We start from the raw sequence: 19,627 nt of genomic DNA on the forward strand, positions 1-19,627 counted from the left end.
CAGCGCAGATAGGCGGAGCCCGAGCACAGCTAGTTAATGCCAATCTCCTTGTTGTCCTCAATAAACCTCGTGAACGGACGGCCGGCTCCCGATTCGGAGTTTGCCTTGTCCAAACCCACGGTGGGTGGGCTACCGCCGGTGCGCGCTTTGTCCATCCCGGCGGCCAGAGAACCCACGGGGGGCATGGCGCTTCCACCGAGACCTACTGGGAGCTGGGGAATGCCGCCGTTCTGGATGACAGAGATCTCATTGTTCTTCATGGCCAGACCGTTTGTGATGGCTGCAGCGTACTGGTTCCAAAAACTTGGGTCAACGTTCATTGCCCGCGCTGCCAGATCCTTCTGAAACACTTCCGAGAACTTCAGGGCATCCCCACCCAGCAGCGCCATGGGGTTTTCCACCGACAGGCGGCGGCCGCGCCTCGCCGGGGCGTTATTCCACATGTGCGTGCCCATGTGCACCTGCGAGGGAGACACGGAGAGACAAGGCACAGGTAAGCAAGCCCAGCACCGGAGCGGTGCGCGTCTGTCTCCACGCGGCCCCCGTGTTGCCCAGAAACCCAGCACAGTGGTTTCGGAATCGGTTTGTTTCCCGCTCCGAGCATCAGTTAGGGACAACGAAACAGTGTTGGGTGAGCTTTTCTGAGCACCTTATATCAAATATGCAATATTTCTCCTTCTACAAAAAGCAGAACCAGTCACTGTCTTCAGGCATGTTTCTTTCCCTGGATGAGCTCGACACAATGAGGTTCCCCCATACGGTGGAGGGTCCACAGGCCCCCCGGGGGGTTGCAGAGCTCGGAGGGCACAGAGCCTTGCGCCCCTCCTGCCTCTGCCCTGCCCCCCTGGAGGGCCGTGTACTTGAACTCCCAGCTTCCCTGGGCCCCACAGTCACTCTCCCCCTGACGCCGAAGAAGCACCCGGGCCCGTGTGGCCAGCAGAGACTTCCGGCGGCTCCTGTCCTACCAGGAGGGAGCGGCCACGGGTTTGGAGCTGTTCACCGTCTCTGAAAAGTGCACCGCGGCCCGGACAGGCACGTGAGGTGGACAGGAGGGGGCATGCTTAGCTACGAGTGCTCATTGAGCATCTTGTCCACACCCACCTGCCGGGGACAATGGACAGTGTGGTTGCAGTCTTAAACAGGAACCCTACACGGGCCCTCACGCTGGGAAGCTTCTCCCCAAACGCCGGCCGGCCCTGTCGGCAGCCAAGTGGACCAAGGCAGAACCGAGTTCTGGCCTGTGCCCAGGATGCGCATTATTCTATCGTGAGCGAGTGTTTAAAAGCCCCGCTTATCCTGTTGTCCTGGTTCCGCCTGGCCTGAGCGCCCAGGAGCAGAGCCTGCGTGCTTGGTCAGCCCGCAACTGGCGGCGCGAGCCCCGAGGGAGGCCCGGCCTGCGCGGGCGGGCAAGCCGCCCCCACGGCGCGCGGCACCTGCTCCTTCGAAGCACGCGCGCACGCCCGACACACCGCGTGCACGCGCGCGCCACGGGCTTGCGCACGGCCCTCGGGCTGCCCGCAGGCGCGCTGCCCGCAGGCGCCCTGCCCGCAGGCGCCCTGCCCGCAGCGCGCACGGGGGCGGGGCCGACCCCCGGGGCTCAGCCCAGCGCCGTGCGCGCGCGCGCCTTACCTTGAGGTTGCCCTTGGTGGTGAAGGCCCTCCCGCAGATGGTGCAGCCGAAGGGCTTCTCTCCCGTGTGCGTGCGCTCGTGGATCTGCAGGGCGCTGGCCGAGGAGAAGGTCTTCCCGCACGACTGGCAGTTGTGCTGCTTGGGTGTGCGGCGTGGCGGGGGGGCCAGCATGGGCGCGAGGCCGGGGCTCATCACCGCCGGAGGCCCCGGCGGCACCTGCACGGCGGCCGGCAGCGGCGGGCCCTCGCCCGGCGGGATGGCCTTGCTGTGCCCGTTCACTTCCATTTTGATCATGGCGGGCGCGGAGCCGGCAGCCAGGCTAGGAGTGGCTGGGCCGGGACCTAGGGCAAAGTCGGGGTCACAGAACTGAGAAGGCGGCTCGCCCAACGTGTGCGTCAGTAAGTGCTGCTTTAAGTTACCCACAGTGGAGCACCCGCGCCCGCAGAGCGCACAGAGAAACGGGCGCTCCTTAGTGTGGCTGCGGTGGTGGATCTCCAGCGCGCTCCTGCAAGCAAAGGGCTTGCCACAGACACGACACACAGCGCCCGGACACTTACCCCGTTCTCTGCTCAGGAACAGCAGGCCGAAGGGGGCCTCCTCCTTGATGGCCGGCCGGCCGGGCGGGGCCGCCGTGAGGTCCAGCGCGCCTCCGTTTTCGGGGCCGGGGGCAGGGCTGTCCGGCCTTTCGGGCTTCAGAGGCGCCTCCTGGGGCTCCTCCTGGTTGCTGAGGCCCGGGGACTTGGAGTGCAAGCTCTCGCTGTTGCTGTTCATGGGCGACGGGGCGTGCGCGGAGGACGAGGACTCCGACAGGGCCGGGCTGCCCGCGCTCCGGCTCTCCAGGTCGCCCGCGGCCGACGAGGACTCGTTGCTCAGGTGGTCGCTCTCCCCGGACCCGTTCTCCATGGCCTTCAAGGCGGTCAGCTGCGGGCAGCTCATGACCGAGTCCATCATCTTCATCTGGTTCTCCAGGGCGGCGATGCTGGAGATGACGGAGGGCGGCGAGGGCGGGCAGGACCCCGCGTAGCACAGGAGCGGCCGGGGCGCGTCGCCGGCGGGCTCCCGCAGCTCGGCGTCGTCCTCCATGGAGTTCTCGTCCGCGTCGTCGTCGTGGCCGCCGAGGGCCTCGGCCGCCTTCCCGCCGTAGGGGAGCTCGGCGTGCATGGCGTCCATGGCGTCCGGGAAGCCGTCGGGCAGCGGCGTGTTGGGGATCTGGCCCCCCATGTGCATGCGGATATGCTGCTGCAGCACCACGGCGTTGGTGAACTTCTTCTGGCAGATGGGGCACGAGTGCTGCACCCGCAGGGGCGGCTTGGCCCGGTGCACCCCGAAGTGCGTCTTCAGGTTGCCTTTGGTGGTGAAGGCGCGCCCGCACATCTTGCACTTGAACGGCCTCTCCCCCGTGTGCGTCCGGTAGTGCATCTTCAGGGCGCTCTGGCAGCTCAGCACGCGGTGGCAGATGACGCACTGGTTGGGGTCCGTCATCTTCTTGTCGATGTTCTCCACCAGCTGCTGCAGCTTGGACGTCTCTGACGTTTGCATGGAGTCGAGCAGCCCCCCGAAGGGAAACTTTGCCTTGAACTGGTCCGAGCCGGCGGGAAGGACCGGGCTGCACAGGCCCGTGGAGATGCTGTTGTCCGTCAGGGCCGCGGACGCGGACGTGGTGGAGACCTGCCCGCCGCTGGGGACCTCCCCTGCCCTGGTGTTCGCGCAAGGCAGGCTCACGGGCTCGGTTTTGGTCAGAGAAGACCCGCTGAGCGCTGGCTGTGGGGACTCGGCCGTCCCTGGGAGGCCCGACTCGGAGCTGTTGACGCCAGGGGACAGAGAGGTGCATTCGCTAGATGCGGGGGAGGGCCGCTGCGGGGAGCGGCTTGCAGGGGTGAGGCTGGGGGAGTCTGCGTAGCTGCTGACCCCGGGGATGGTGGGCGGGAGCTGCAGCCCAGCCGACGTGGGCACCGTGGGCAACACGGGCTTGCTGTCCAGCCAGGTGGTCACGGGCTTTTCTGGAGGCAGCGACATCCCATAGGGGATGCCGGAGCAGGTGGGCACGTTGTCCAGGTACTCTGGGACGGGGTAGGGGTTCATCTGGATGTGGGGGTACTTCTCCTTGTGCCTCTGAAAGTGGACCTTCAGATTGCCCTTGGTGGAGAAGCGGTTCCCGCAGACGTTGCACTTGAAGGGCCTCTCGCCGGTGTGGGAGCGCAGGTGGATCTGCAGGGCGCTATCGCTCCCGAACACCTTGGCACAGAATCGGCACTTGTGCTTGAAGAACGGGTCCTCGGTGCTGGCCTTGGGCTCGAACACCGACACGTTCGGGGGCTTGCCCTTGCGGTGCTTCATGAGGGCGGACAGGGGGTCCAGCGCGTTGGCGGTGGCCGCAATGCTGACCAGCGGGTTGGGGAAGATGACGCTGCTGGCGGAGGTCTGAGGTAGAAGTGGGTTTGGCAGGCTGGGGGCTGAGCCGAGGAGGGGCCCCGGCCCCAGGGCGGGGGGCGTGGAGGCGTTCTGCGGCTGTGAGCTGCTGCTGGAGGTGCCGGCCGCCAAGGCCGGGGCGGTGGAGGCCGGGGCCGCGCTGGAGGACGCCGGCCCGCTAGCCTCGGCGGTGTCGGAAGGGCCCCCGCTGGGGACGTGTGGGGTGCTTGCCCCGGAGGCCGGCTGGGACAGGTGCTGGGGGCCCTCGTAGGCAGCCGGTTGGGCAGTGGGGCCAGGAGCCGCGGGCACAGGGGGGGGCCCGGCGGAGAGCTGCAGAGCCGAATGGGTGGCCAGCCCCTGGAGCTGGCTGGAGGCCGGCACCGGGGCGCTCTGAGCCGCTGTGGCTGCCCCGGGGTTCAGTGGCGGCCGCAGGGGCTGGCGGTTCATCATGGCCACCTGGCTGCGGATCTGCTCGATGAGCTGCAGCTGGTGAATCTGTTGCTGCTGCAGGGCCATCAGCTGCTCCAGGATCATGGGGATGGCCACCGCCGTCACCCCGCTGCTGGATCCCACGCTGCCTGCAGCCCTCGCGTTCTGGGAGAACTGCGCCACGGCCACCTTGGTGCTCAGGAGGGTCTCCAAGGTCACGTTGGTGTTTGGCATGCTGTATGCGGCCACGGGAGCTGGTTCGGGGATCTGAGGTAGAGGCGGCTTCCCTGGGTGTGAGGGGCCCGGGCTCTGGAAGCTTTTGTCTCCAGCCGGCTCGGCTTCCATGGGCTCCTCCTCCTTCTCGGGGGCCCTCACCTCACCGCCCTCGCCGTTCTCTGTGGGGGCCGGCTCCTCGGCAGCCTCGCTCTCCGTCGGGTCACTGGGAGAGCTTGCCGGGGAAGGTTCTGGAAACTCCTCGGACGGCGGTGCCGGCTCATCTTCATTCACAATCAGCACCAGCGGGTTTTTAGTGCAGGTCTTCTTGTGCTCCAGGAAGTCCGTCCACTTGAAGAACTCCGCACAGCACTTCTCGCACACGTTTGTCTCCTCGCCTCCGCTTCTGCCCTCGCTCCCGCTGTCCCCATCGTCGGCCCCGTCCCCGGGGACGGCTACAAAAACCAAGAGATTACGTCAGCCAGAGGCTCCTGAGACAACCACCTCCATTTCAAAATTTCGCACATAAGTAAAATCAATATTTTTTATTTTGTACAAATTACCCCACTTCAACGTTCCTGACGTCCCAGAGTGTATATTCTATGACTCTTTCTAGCTGGCTAATCATTTTCTCAGCACAATCCATCAAATTATGAGGCTCTATCAATTGTGGATACTGCTTCTTAATGAAATTCCATAGAAGCCATTGATTTCCAATATTTTCATACAATCTTCAGCCACCCTGTCTGTTGGGTACAAAGCCAGCTTTCGATGGGCTCATTAGGATTCCCCCTACCATCGGGCTTCCTCATTTCCAGCAAAATTAGAGATGCCTTTGCCATTCACTTAACATTGCTAAACTAATCTGTAACCTTTCAAACTCACGTCAGCACCGGACAGGGGAGCCGGCCGCCGTGACTCTCGCCGGGTTGGACCGTGAGATTTATTGTCTTTACACGGCACAGAGACATCACACATTTAATGTAATTCTATAGAACCTTTCAAATCAATGGGCATTTATTTCACGTATGAAACTTCATCTAAATACTTTCATCGGTAAATGTAACAAAGAGAATATAAGCACTTCTTACATCCCTGCTCAGAAAAATCGTCTCCCGGAGTCCTAGTTTGATCCCGGATCTTCTCAGCCCTTTGTACCTTCCTCACGGAGAGGGCACATTTCTACATTTTAGGATTTGCGAAAATGAGTATCATCCATATAGTCTGGGCCTAAAATTAATCATGTTTAATACAATTAATTGGCTCTGTCAGATGCAATATTTCTTGACGAAATGAACCAAAATTATATGTTGTTGTGATTAGCCAATAGAGTTCGGCGGTTTGTTAACAAACTAGAAATTATATATTTAAAGTTCATTTATGTTGACATGTTTAACATGAGAATGTTGTACTCAGACACACTTTTTGTACCTATTTTCATCTATTCTCATAGAAAGACTTGGCAAATTATATGCTTGCGCCATAGTGGAAAACCCTCTAATTGGTTACACATGTTTAATTACTGTTGTGGGCAGCTACTTCCTGACTTCCCGTACCCTCTTGTGCCGAATAACAACCATGTTTAATGAACAGTTCTAATTCACACCTGATCAAATAAATAGCCATCCAGGAGCGAGGAATCAGCACACGAGCACATTCCTAGCTCCTATTTTTTGGTAGCTGGGATGAAAGGTAATGCTCGGCAATTACTCAGGCTCGATGTGCTGGCCTACGTATTACTGACTCGTAACTGCTTTTCGTCAACTTACAGAAGGAGTGACAGCAACAAATCAGTTTGAACAGAGACAAATGACAGCTGCAGATCAGCTCTTTGTTACCCTGCACAGCTGAGTGGGAGAACAAAACATCCTCAAGTTTGTGTCCCCGGAAATAATCTGCTGCCGTAACAGCGACAAATATACTTGCTAAGAAGTCTCCATGTTTTAAGACAAAATGTCTTCTTTGGGTTTTGGAAAAAGAGTAACTTGGCCCTGATTTTAGTAGAGAAATCTGATTTTTAAAAAAATCCTGTAAAAACACTTAGTCCCTCTACAGGGAAGAAAATAAAAATATTTTTCGAGGCTAGTCAGCTGCTCTCCACGAGGCCATTATTTCCAGGTAATTTATACATGCCTTTAAAAAAATTATTAGCAGTGTTCAATTAGCATTTTCTTAACTGGCTAAACCATCTGAAGGGGGAAAAGAAGTTAGAGCTTGCAGCCCATAAAGACATGCTAGACTCTTAAACTAAATTCAGTGCTGAAGATCAGACTGCACGAAGTCTCATTACTGTATAAGGAAGGAATGTAATAGGTGTCTATAATGAGGTTGAATATAGCTGGAAGCAAAGACACAGCTGATTTATGCTGCAGATAGGCACATTAACAAAATAAATACTTGGGAGTACTTAACTTTGCTCAGTGTATGCAAAATCTAATTTTAAACATGCTAAGGTTATAGAACAGGACAAAAAACAAAACAAAAAAAACACAACTCCTGAAATCTTCAGGTAAATAGTTCCTGATACAGTAAGTAATCCGGCTGGAATCAATGTTACACTGTATCATAACTATTGTAACTATTCTAACTAAACACAGAATAGAATATTTCTTAAGAGTTCTTTCCAGTATTTAAAGCTATGATATTAAAGGCTTGCTATAATCTTGTAAAGATTTTTATTTTAATAATTTTAAAAGAGAAAAATACCAAGAAATTCAATATTGGTAACTTGTTGAAATATTTTCTACCTTTAACTCCTCAGAGATAAAATGTGTAATCATAGGGCACAGAAAAGCATTCACATGGTGTAAACATTTAAAATTTTATGCAATTAAACACTGTGTGGATCTTATTCAAAGAATGCTTTTTCTTTATGTGGATTATGTGTTAGGGACAATTCACTGCATAAATGCTTACAATTAGGCTGACTGAAAGTGCGTTCAATGTTAGAAAAATTAACTAATTGTAAATAAATGATACCTTACAAATGAACATTTCCCAGATATTCTGTGTAAAAAATAGGTGAAATACAGAAATACTATTCTTGTTTTACACTGTTTTCCTCAGAGCTTAAGTGACCCAAACAAATCTCTATTTACTTTAAAGATAACTGTTTAAGTTTCCATTGGTCTTTCATGCGCTAGGACTTTTAGGGTTCGCATCCAAATTCGTGGAAGCTGGGACGTGTCCTCCCAGGTAATTTCCTTCCCCCACGGGCGGGTCTGCAAACACCACAGGTGTTCCTCACCCACAGAAACTGAACAGAGCATCTCAGCCCTTCCTACCAAATAATAAGCCATTTTGTTTAATGCAATTATAAATGATAATTACCTAAACGTAATGAAGATATTCTTTTTTTTTTTTTTTAAGATTTTATTTATTTATTTGTCAGAGAGAGACAGAGCACAAGCAGGGAGAGAGGCAGGCAGAGGGAGAAGCAGGCTTCCCGCCGAGCAAGGAGCCCGATGCGGGACTCGATCCCAGGACCCCGGGATCATGACCTGAGCCGAAGGCAGACGCTTAACCGACTGAGCCACCCAGGCGTCCCCGTAATGAAGATATTCTTGTCAAAGCAGAATACCCTTCCACTTATATTCCTTTAAAATTGAAGCAAGAAAGCAAATCTGCAGAGGAAATTGTGTAAAAATGGCATTCTGGCCATTTGGACCTGTTAACAGTTCATTATGTTAATGAACCTAACAAGACAAACAATTGTTGGAACTTATTATAAGCAAAGTTTCATAATAAATTTGCCTTTTAAAGCTAAAACATAGTTTAAAAACTACAATTAGTGAAGGAAAAATTCTTCAAATACAATTTGGATTTCTTACTTGGAGCAAATAATTTAGAATCACCACCTATTTTTGTTTTGTTTTGTTTTTTTAATTGGGGTCTGTGCAAACACAACAGGACCCATCGTTACTCTCACTCGCTAGGATTATTCACTACCAAAGGAAGCTAGGATTATTTCACTACCAAAATCTGAAGGTGATTCGCATTCCATAAAAGTTAGAGAACCGCACATTTCATGAGATAGTCTTGAAAACAATGCATACGAATAAAAACTCTATTTCATTATGGAATTGTAATCCTGGTTGCACGTTTTGAGAATGGCATTACACAACAAGCATGAGCACTTCGCCTGACTTGACCGGGAGGAAATAACCCAGATGAGCCCATCTCACCAGGGGCAGAGCTTGTAGAAGGAGGAAGACTGCGGGCAAGTATAGAGGGAAAGCATCGACTTCTGATGTGTTCAGAACAGAGGGGGCATAAAGAAAGTTGTTTTAACTTGCTGTGGCAGCTCTTCTCACTACCAGGATGCAATGTATGTGCTGAAATGGCAGCATTCGAGTCTTCTTCTTTTTGAAAACCACTTTCTCTAACAAGAAAACCCATATGGAAAACTCTGAATGCAGCTCACAGTTTAGAGAACTTCTAACGCCCTTTAACCCTGCCTTGTTTGAAGACAACACTTCTTTGGATGTACAAGCATGCCGCCATCCTGTAGTTAAATTTACATTTTTTAAATCGGCCTTTGTAGTTAAAAATAGAAGTTATTACATCCATTAGTGAACATGCCTTCAAATTTTTATTTCAAGGTAAAAGCATGTCAGTGAGCCAGTGTAACAACAGGACAACCCTCGAAGGGCGAGGAATTTATTTCCAAAGCAATTGGAAATTGTGTCTTAAGGGAGGGGGTTTGAAAAACAAGCATTAGAATCATTATCATTATTGTCAAAGTAATTTATTTTCTGCATTCTGACTGTTCAAGGACGGAGAGACCTGGGGTTGTAAACAGGCCAGGGATGAGGCAGGAATTTACAGGGCCCGGCGTCACCAGCACAAGCCAGGAGCCTGCTCAGCACCTCGCCCCACGACAGCAGGCAGGCAGGACCCTCCCTTCCTGGTTAACAAGCACGTCTGGGTCTGGTCGCCGCTCCTCTGGCAAGCGCCCCGCGGATCTGAGCCCGCTGCGTATCCGTGTGAGGAAGAGCTGTTCTGGGAGGAACTCTCCTTGGCTCATGTCATCCGTGGCCCAGCCATGCTTCAAGCTGAATTGGTTCTCCTGAACGCGGTCAGGAGGAGGGAAGAGAGGCTGAAAGATAAAGCTGTTTCAGTTTACGAGAGGAAATGTGTAATTAGTTCACAGCTATCCCCACACTTGCTATTTATACTGAAGATTTTCAGGGTTTCTATCACTGTTCAAATATTCTGGAGCAGGTTCTACAGAAGAAGGAAAACGGGTCCCACAGTGTTTTAGAGAAAGCCTCTAACAAAAGGATAGCTTTGATGGCAGTCTTAAAAATAGATGCATTTTTTGGTCTTCTCACTTATAAAACACACAGAGAATGTTTACGAAAACTGTTTCTGTTCTTAGGAACAAACCCCTCAGTGTGGGAGGAGCCCCCCAAAACGGTTTCATTTTTCTGTGTTAATTCCTGGTCTGTTACATGATATGCACGGATCATGTTTTCACTATCTGTAAAGGCACACTACGGTCTTCTCAAGAATGACGTGGCAGAAGACAGGCAGGATATTTACACCCAGGATGATCTTTTTAAGGCCACAAGTGAAAAGCATTGTTGGAATATATTTAAGAACATCTGAGACATAATGCTTCCTTTAAAAATTTCCAACTACAGCTCCTCGCAAGGCTTTTCAATTTTCTCTCTTGAGGACTACGGTGTCTGGTAAAGTAAGCTAAGCGATTACAAACACATAGTAGATGGGTGTTTCATCTTTGTGTGTATCAACCTCAAATGCTCACGGTTACTCTGCTACACTTTTGCTACCTATTTTTAATTCCCTACAATTAACAAAAGGAGAAGCAGAACTAGTTCAGTATGGGAGAAGGGATGTTAACTTTTCCACTTTAATCAGTAACTATAAAATGCCACGCGAGTCTGTAGGGAAGGAGAAGGTACTTTCTGCTTTGCCTTTACCATCCCTTAAAAATCTAGAAAGCATTTTTCAAGTTTTCCTAAATTGTTAGGAGACACTTATTTTCTTGCAAATTAATTCTTTTTAACTCCTTATGATAGCTTTGAATCCCATAAAGAAAGATGAATTATCACATACTGAGCCCAAGCTGTGAAACAGGAGGAGACAAATAGAGACCCCTACTGTGTTTAACAATGTAGAAGAAATTCCAGACGCAACAGAAAAATTTTGTCCTTTCCCCCAGACCTCCAGGCTTGTGTGCACGGAGCTGAACAGTGGAGGGCACTCTTGTTATGCTGAACGCCAGCACTGACCGGCACGCGGGCTCCCTCCGACTCAGCGGCCCACATCTCGAATTTGTTAAGTCACGACCACCTGTGGGACAACCACCAAATGTCTGCTGCTTAAAACATTTGCAGCTCCTAATCTGTGTGGTGAAGCACCAGGGAGGGAAAGCACTGCTTCCTTTACGGACACACGCGGATGGAAGCAGGCACAACACACGCTGGCTGTAACTGGGCCCCGACGCCGCGTCACAGGGGAGGCTGCGGGTTACACTCGAGGCGTGTACAGCAGCCCCTTCGTTTGGATGCTGTGGGGCAGGCACGCCCCGGAGGAAAACACACGCATCACCATCCGTGCCCACACACGCAAACACTCCCGAAATAGGTCAGCGACGCAAGCCATCCCCACCCAAATTTGGTGAGGGGCGAAAACAAGGTTTGCACAGGGTCTCTTGCTTCAGATGAGGACGGTCTCAAGCCCGCCCTGACACGTGCCCTTCCCCAGCGCGCCTCCTCGAGGGGCCTACGCTACTACCCTCGCCCATGCCAGTCAGTTTTCAGATCCACTGCACATAAAATAATAAGCACAGCCACGTAGGCGTACAAACACACCTGGGTCCAGACAGCCTGGAGAAGCAGGGACTGCACTGTGTCCAGGAGCGAGGCTCTGATGAACTGTAACCGCCTTGCCCCCGGGCTCAGGTTATTAAATCATTCCCATTATTTGTCAGCACTTTACCGCTAAGTTTATACGTATGCACAAAATCCTCTGGGGAAAGCCACCGCCCTGGGCCGGTGAAGCCCGCTGCTCTGCACGCATAGGAGCCGCACAATGGAATTACCAAACGGTGCTGAGAAGAGGTCACTCTCGAAAGGAGGACCAGGGAAGCCGGCGGACGCAGACCAAGTGCCGCAGCACCTGCAGGGTTAATTAAACAGTTCAAGATGTAATAGCCACACAAAAGAAGCCCGTTCTCTCTTCTTGAAGAACTATAAACACTTGTGCTGAACGAGATGGGCATTTGATAAGCCGTGCGGCACGGAGCCGACTCGTGGGTCTCTAGTTAACACTCAGACTCAGTGTTAACACTTAATAGAACAGTGTTGAGTCCTGTTGCCAAGGTCAACAGCACAGATGCACTAATTGTATTATGAGCTTGACATCTAGTGGCCACCCCTGGCAGGGCAAAGCAGGCAAAGGTTAAATCAGCAAGGCCTGTCACGGCGCCTCTAACCACCCACCTTAGGGGAGCGCCAGGCGGAAGCTCCCACACTCCGCAAGCCTACCTTCCACAGACCTCAGGCCAGGCCCGGCTCGGCGCTGGGCGGCCAGACGCTTTCCGGCAGAGCAGGGGGCAGGGAGCCACATGGCCGGCCTGGCCAAACCGGGGGTGACTGGAAAAGACAGGCCCACGGACGACAGGATTTAGACACCAGGCTGGTGCCCGGCAGGTCTCTGGTGGACAGTTCTGCCGCCGGGTCCCCTTTAATTAACAAACAAATCAATCTTAATCTCTCACATAAACAGAGCCCGTTACGTTATTTCATTATTTCAATTAATATTTTACACTCTCTGTAACGTGACCGGACCTATTTGTTTGCTTGGAAATCACACTGACAGTTAACTATAGTTTAAGTCATGAAAGTGTCCAAATTACAAGAGAAAAATCTAAGGTCAGGGCTTTTTTTTTAAAATATAGAGGTTTATATAAAGTAATATTAGAACACTCAATTTTACATAGGTTTTACTTATGTCTGATTTTGTATGAAATGTGAAGCAACTTAGCATACGCTGTCATTACAAACCTGTCCCAGGACTAGCAAGATCAGATCACATCTTTAGGAGACGAAGTAACATATTTTGGTCTTATTCTGGCAACTAGTCAAGAAAATCATGTGGGAAAATAAAAATTAACATAAAATAAAAAACCCTGTTATAAATACTATGCAAAAAGTATCCTCCTTGAAACTATTTTGCAACGTTAAAAGATGGTGCATAAGGTCATCAGCAGTTAAGACTTGTTTTACTTAAAAAAAAAAAAAAAAACCAAACACACCAAAACACCCTGTGTCAATTCTCACACTTAAGAATGCTAAATTCTAAATGATGTTCAGCACACACAACGGACACCTTGGCTGCTTCTTTGCTGAATTCCGCCCCCCCCCACACCCCCCAATGTTCTCAGAGCTACCTTGAGATGAATGGTAAAGCCTCTTAGAGACTGCGGTTGAAAATGAAATCTGACCCACTTTTGCCTGCTTTTGCCATCATCTTGTATACAAAAAAATAATCAGCTTGCTAAGTAATTCCTGCTGTTGGTACATGCCTTCTTCTTTTTCTGGCTCTGAACAGATCTAAAAATACTGGATTATGCATGTGTTGTGGAAGTTTAAAATGTACATAAAAACCCCCTAACTGCTACAAAATCAGTTCTTTCTCTGTAAGGTGGGAATTGGCATGCTTTTTGTTGACCACCAAATGATGCATTTTTAAATAGGTTAAGTTTTTAAAATGTTATTTTAAAAATAAATATTTGCAAATTCTTCTTTTCCTCCCCCGCCCCCCTTAGTTACTTTTCACCTTTCATGTTTCAGAGAAAACAATCTGCCTACGAATGGTAGAAAGTGGCTTCTGTATTGTTTGCTTTTGGAATGCTGAATTGTAAATGTGTGCAGTGTGGGCTGGGGGGGGGGGTACTCAAGGCAAACCATGCATATACAGATAAAAGAAAAAAGATCTCTTCACCGAGGGCTGGTGGCCTTCTTTCCCTTAATTTAAACACAGTCTGTGAATACCACTGGTAAATTCTGAAATCACACGCTCACTACATTTAAAAGGATTTTTAAGATAGCCATACGACTGTAAGTTGGCAGAAAATAAAAACACACTTTGAAACAATTAGTGCTAACAAACAAAATACAGGATGGCAAATTGGCTTAAATTATAACATCCTTTTGTTCTTCCTTAAATACATATTTTCTTTCTAACGACAATAAAATACATCTTTATTAAGTTGTATTTTATACAACAAAGGACAACAATATCACACTTTTTAAAAGTTCTTAGTAGGAGTGTAAGTGCTGTTCTGTCAGAAGTTTTAATTAATTTTTCTTAGAACAAAAATATTCAGCTGGCTCAAAAGATTTCATTATCCGTGGCATATATTTAACTGAATTCTAAAGCTGCATCACATTTATTTCTAATTTTTCAGAAACAGGAATGAAATAATTTGCAATTTTAAATGATAGTTCTTACAGAGAAAGTAAGTCTCAGGCATCCTTCAAATAAATTTTACAACAGGATAACTTTAGAACTTAACACCAACCATTATTACTTTTTCTCATTTTAGATACGTCATATTTCATTTCTTCCATGATGAGGTTTGGGTAACACTGATGCTATTTTTGGATACCTATATTTCATTGCTTGCCTAAAAACCAAAGCCTGAGAAATAGTCATATTTTTAAAAGAACCAATCTCTTTTTACTGTAAATTAATGTGACTGTGCTCCTCTGCTCTCCCCCATATTGTACTAAAAATTGTACGTGTTTTTCATGGCATTATCAATAGCCTTCAATTTTACTTCATGCATCTACTGCTTTAATTAATATGTCACGCCCAAACTGATACAAAAGAACTATTTACTTTGTCTCTAAAACACTGTAAACTAACTTAGCTCTCTTATAACTTCATGCAGTCTGTTTCTTTCCATTGCATTTAACAAATTTACAATTTTGAGAATATCTGATTCATGCTGGAGTAAGGGAGTTTTCAGGACCCTTCCTCTTAAAAAAATATTCTAGTTATCTTACTAATAACGATCAGCACGACAAAGTAATACATCCATGAGCATTCCTTGAGTGAACGGAGAACAGAGTATCTTTTATACTCCATGAACAATCAGCTTCAGAATAAATCAGAAAGAACTATTTTTTAAATAGTTTGCCTAAAGTACCTTTAAAACAATCCAGGAAACATACTACTTGACTAAGCCTCAGCCCCAGACAGGCTATTTCTGGCCTGTTGCAAAATATGATCAGGAACTGTGGCAATATCTTGATTACAATTCCCAAAGACTGTGAAAAACCCAAGCTTGACAAACTTTAATCCTACGATGGGTAAAAAGAAAAACAAAAAACAAAAAACAAAAACACAACAAACCTGAATACCTTTCACCTCTAAATAAATTCAGTAACAAGAGGAATTCAAAAGAGAACTTGTAAATAATTTACTCCATCTTAGGTTTTCAAATATAGGCTACATATCCCTCAACATGTTTACACTATTAGGCTCACCATGCTCACATTTCTGACGTGAAATTAAAAATGAATAGCAGGGCCTCAGCTTGTTAATTGTTAAATACAAGGGGTTTTACTCTATTAATTAAAATATGCTTTAATAAAAGGAGACATTGCACATTTTGATAACGACCCTACAAAGCTGAGAAGTATTTACATTGTTGCATTTTGGGGCGGCTGTGAAAGCCGATTTTAAGCTATTCAGGAGCCACAATAATAAAGCTTTAAAATTCCTCACTGGGATGCAATGTAGTTCTTTTGAAGGAAAGACTGTCTTTCTCATTCGGCAGAAATAAATCCATTCATTTGATCATGTAGTCATTGAGGGCAATACAAAACAAACCAAGTGTGAGAAATTCTATGTGATGAAGTAAACAAAACAAAAAAAAATCCATTTCCATGACAAAAAGATTCTTTGTCCTTAATCTACCCACCATATGCAAGCGTTTCTTTTTAGCATATCTGCTGTTCTAATCTTGGGTGACTAGGCTACAGATAAGACTCCCTACCTCCACAGCGACAAAAAGACCCTAACGAGTTCACTAATTTTATTTAATTCACTAATTCCCACCGTGTTATAAGCATTTTCTCCCTTTCCCCAGTCCGACGTGGACACGTACCTGCTTTGCCAAACTTTGCAACAGCGTGTGATAAACTCTTAAACTCTTTTTTTTTTTTTTTTGCACCGAGTCTCACGGTAAAAAGATGCGTCTCTGCCTCGAAACAACTTACAACGGGTTGCTCAAGAAAGTTGGCCGGCCTGTTTTTTCCAGGAGCTGCGGTCGGAGCTCCGCGCGGCCCCGGCCGCCCCGGCCGCCCCTGGCGCGCCCTGGGGACCTGCAGACGCGCGGGCGGCAAAGCGCAGCCGGGCCGGGCCCCGCTCGCCAGCCTCCACGTCCCGCGGCTCCTACCTCCCCTTCGGGAAGCGGAGGGAGCTCCCGGCAGCCTACAGGCTGCAGAGGTGCCTGCGGCGCGTCCAAGAGGACAGGAAAGGCCCGAGGGAACTTGGAGGCGCCGGGACGCGCCGGGTCCCACCGCGTGCAAGGACCACCCCCACGCCGCGGCGGGGCTCAGCCGGCTTATTCCCAAGGCGGCCATTAGAAAGGCCGGGCCACACCGCCTTCCCACTCGCCCCGGAACGGGATCCGGGCGCGTCGGCGCGCCGCGGCCTCGCGGGCTTCACGGCCCTCGGGGCACACGGGGCGGCCGACAGCCGGCCGCGGTGGGGGGCAGGCCGGGGGTCAGCGCAGCGGCCCCGCTCCGAGCGTGCACCGCCCCGGGGCCGGGCTCCGAACAAAGCTGGCCGGGCGGCGGCCTCCCCGGCCCGCGTCCGGCGGTAGGTGAGCCCCGGACACGTCCCCGCTGCCGCGCCGGCCCGGGGGGCGCGCGGTCGCCGAGGCCGGCCCAGCGGCAGGCGCAGGGGCCCGGGGCGGGCATCGCGGGGTCGGGGCGCGGCCCCCGCGGCCCCCAACCCGCCTGCCCGAGCCCCGGCCGTCCGCGCGCTGCGCCCCAACTCCGAGCAGCCCGACCAAGTTTACTTGCCCGCAACTCCGCGCCGCGCGCTCCGGGGAGGACCGGGGTTCCTGCGGCCGGCCCGCCGGGGCCGGGCACCGCGCGCCGGCTCTGGGGCCAGCAGCGCCCCCGGCCCGCGGTGCCCCGCGCCCGAGCCCCGCCGCCCCGACCCCCGCGGCGCCTCACCGTGCTCGGGAGCCCCGTCCGGCGGCGGCAGCTCTTCGTCCGACCTGAGGTGCTGCGGCTTGGCCTGCTTGCGCCGAGACATGCTGCTAGCGGCGCGCGGGCCCCGGGCGGGACTCCGGCATCAGCGGGGCGGCCGGCGGGCACGGCGCGGGGCGCGGGGCGCGGGGCGCGGGCGGCGGCGGCTGCGCGGGCCGCGCATGGGGCTGAGCAATTAGGCCGGTGAATAATGCATGGCCAGGAGCGGCGGGCCGCGCCGATTGGCCGGTCTCCGGCGGGCTCGGCGGCCTATGCAAATGAGGCCGCGCTCGCAATTAGCGGCCGCGCGGGGCGAGGGGCGCCTGCGGGACCCGGCGCGGCGGCGCTCCCAGCTCGGCGCCGGCGGCCCGGCGACTGGCGCGGCGGGCGCGGGGCGCGGCGGCCGCGCTGCCCGGGACGCGGGCGGCAAACTTTGGCGGCGTCCGCGCGGCGCGTCTCCGCCCGCGCGCCGGGCTCGCCCCTTTATAGGGAGGCTGCGCCGCCGCCCGCGCCCCGCGCGCGCCCCCCCGCCGCCCGGCCGCCCCTCCCGGGGCGAGCGGCCGCGGGCAGGGCTCCGGCCCGGCGCCTTTGTCTCGCCGGCCCGCCCGGGCGCCGCGCCGCCCGCGCTCCGGGCGCGCGGGGTCGGCGGCCGGCCGGCTCGGCTCCTCGGCGGCGGGTCTCGCTCGGCGCGCCGCCCGCGCTCAGGCTCGGGTGCCCCTGTCTGCGGACCGTCTCTCCTCTCCGGGCTCGCGTCCCCTCCGCGGGCTCCGCCGGCGGCCGGAGCGGAGCGGAGTGCGCACGCCGGGGTGGCGGGACTTCGGCAAGACCAACTTTCCGGTTCGGAAGCGGCGCGGGCCGCGCGGCTCCTCCCCTCCCCTCCCCTCCCCTCCCCGCGCCCCCTCCCCTCCGCCCTCGCCTCCCCGCCCCGCGGGCCCCTCCGACTCGGAGCGCCCGCCCCGCCCGCCGGGCCTCCCCGCCGCCAGCGGCCCCTTGAAGCCAACGGGAGGGCGGGCACGGCGGGGCTCCGGTGGACCCCCCACTAGCTCCCCTTCCCGACGGGTGCCGGGCCTGGACGTATGCGGACTGGGCAGGGATGCAAGGTGCCCCGAGGCCACGCGACTCCAAGTTCCAAGTCCACGAAAGTCCCGCGCGCGGCCCGCTGCGTTCCAGGACTTTCGGGAGTGGCTCGGGGGTAGGTGAGGGGGTCGCGCGCGTCTGGCCCGGCCCCGCACCCTCGGGCGGCCGGCGCGGCGCGCTCCCGCACGCCCACCGCCTTTCGCCCGCGCTCACACGCGCGCGCCCCCGCACCGCGCGCGCGCCCCACCGCCCCCGTGCACACGCGCGCTCGCCCTCTCCCGCGTGCTCACTCTCGCGCGTGTCCTCGGTCCCCGAGCGGCCACCCGGTTGTGCCCCAGGCCCTGGCGCCGGCGCGCCCGGCCCTGTGCGCCCCTCGTCCCAGTTTGTCTTTCTTCATTTCCTAAATTCCTTATTTTTGTCCTCACATGTGGCCCTGTGTGGTGCGGAGCTTTGATACGGATGGCCTCCCCAGTGTCGTGCGCTGGGGGGAAGCGGGCGGCGACTCGCCAGCCCCGAACGCACGGAGGGCTGCGAGCTCCGCGCGCGGCTGGGGGTGGGGCTCTGCCTGGCTGCGGGACCCGCCCCCCCACGGGATGGACCCCGACCCTGAGCGGCTCGCCCGCCTCTCCACGGGCTTCTTTTCCGTTCTAGAATCTTCTCGCTTCCCAGCCTGCGTTTTCTCGCCCGACTCTAATTGTGTAAGTTTCACGAAGCAACAGCTTTGGGCTCCAGGAAAGCGCAGGAAAATCAGAGGAAGGAAGCGCACAGGTCGGCACCCCTCCAAAGAATCCCCGCCGCCACATTTGTCCCCCCTCAAAAAAAAAACCAAACCCTTAAGGTTGGTTTTGTTTTGCTCTTTAGTGGCGGGCGTAATCATTAAGGCGATTTTGGTTTTGAAAAGGGAAAAAAAAGACAAATAAAAGATGTTTGAAGTGTAGAGTTGTCCGCCCCACACCACGCTTTTATGGAGAAGCTCTGCGGGGGGGAGGGGGGACATCCTTATATCGCCATTACCCTGTGAACTTTGGCAAATGCTGCGAGCATTTTGGGGATGCTCTTGCATCCGGCAGAGGGGCGCTTGGCAGTGAAAAGTTTGCAGCCTGTGGCCGGGGCTTTGGGGCAAGCGGGGCCAGGAACTTTCCCAGAGAAAAAGGGGCAAAGAGAAGTAGGGGTGGGGGAGAAGAAGGGGACGTGTGTTGGTGAGGAGTGGGCGGTTGTAGCGAATGGGAGTTTCTCTCAGAATTTACAGGACCGGCCAGAGTTGGGTGAAGTTGCTAAGCTGCTGCTGAAAGGTAGATTTTGGTGATGTCTTTCTAGAAGAGCAAGAACTCAAAAACAATCATCGGTGGGTTAGACCTCAGGTTAAAGGTGCACTGCTTTTTGGGATCTGGTTAATTTTCTTTCCCCCCCTCCCCTTCTTCTTCTTCTTCTTCTTTTTTTTAATCCACACTTTAAGAAGAAGAAGCAAATGTAGGTTCCCGCAGCGTCCGAAGCCTTTCAGAGGAAGCCCGAGCCCGGCTCCCCCGCAGCCTCCTGGCCCCCATGGCACCGACTCCTCCTCTTTGGATTACTTGGCGCGCGCCGACCCCCACCTTTTTTGTTCTTAAGGCCATTCGTCCTCTCCCCCTGCC

General features: G+C 53.2%; 1 protein-coding gene across 1 annotated transcript; it reads right to left on the minus strand.

The window, feature by feature from the left end:
* Positions 1-8: 8 nt before the first annotated feature.
* SALL3 (spalt like transcription factor 3) lies at positions 9-17,025 on the minus strand. The gene is made up of 3 exons (XM_045886303.2): positions 16,905-17,025; positions 1,630-5,135; positions 9-461 (listed from the first exon to the last, which is right to left on the minus strand). Exons 1-3 carry the CDS (start codon positions 16,984-16,986, stop codon positions 30-32), a joined length of 4,020 nt encoding a protein of 1,339 aa, XP_045742259.1. The 5' UTR covers positions 16,987-17,025; the 3' UTR covers positions 9-29.
* Between the last annotated feature and the right edge of the window lie 2,602 nt (positions 17,026-19,627).

This window comes from Mirounga angustirostris, unplaced genomic scaffold (genome assembly GCF_029215605.1).
Source record: "Mirounga angustirostris isolate CCGP_5_RB_7025 unplaced genomic scaffold, mMirAng1.0.hap1 SCAF_14, whole genome shotgun sequence".
NCBI lineage: Eukaryota > Metazoa > Chordata > Mammalia > Carnivora > Phocidae > Mirounga > Mirounga angustirostris.

Coding starts and splice junctions, on each gene's coding strand:
- SALL3 (XM_045886303.2), bottom strand. CDS start 16,986: ATGTCTCGGCGCAAGCAGGCCAAGCCGCAGCACCTCAGGTCGGACGAA. Junction 5,136..16,904: donor GGACGGGGCTCCCGAGCACG/GTGAGGCGCCGC, acceptor TGGTTTTTGTAG/CCGTCCCCGGGGACGGGGCC. Junction 462..1,629: donor CCACCAAGGGCAACCTCAAG/GTAAGGCGCGCG, acceptor TCTCCCTCGCAG/GTGCACATGGGCACGCACAT.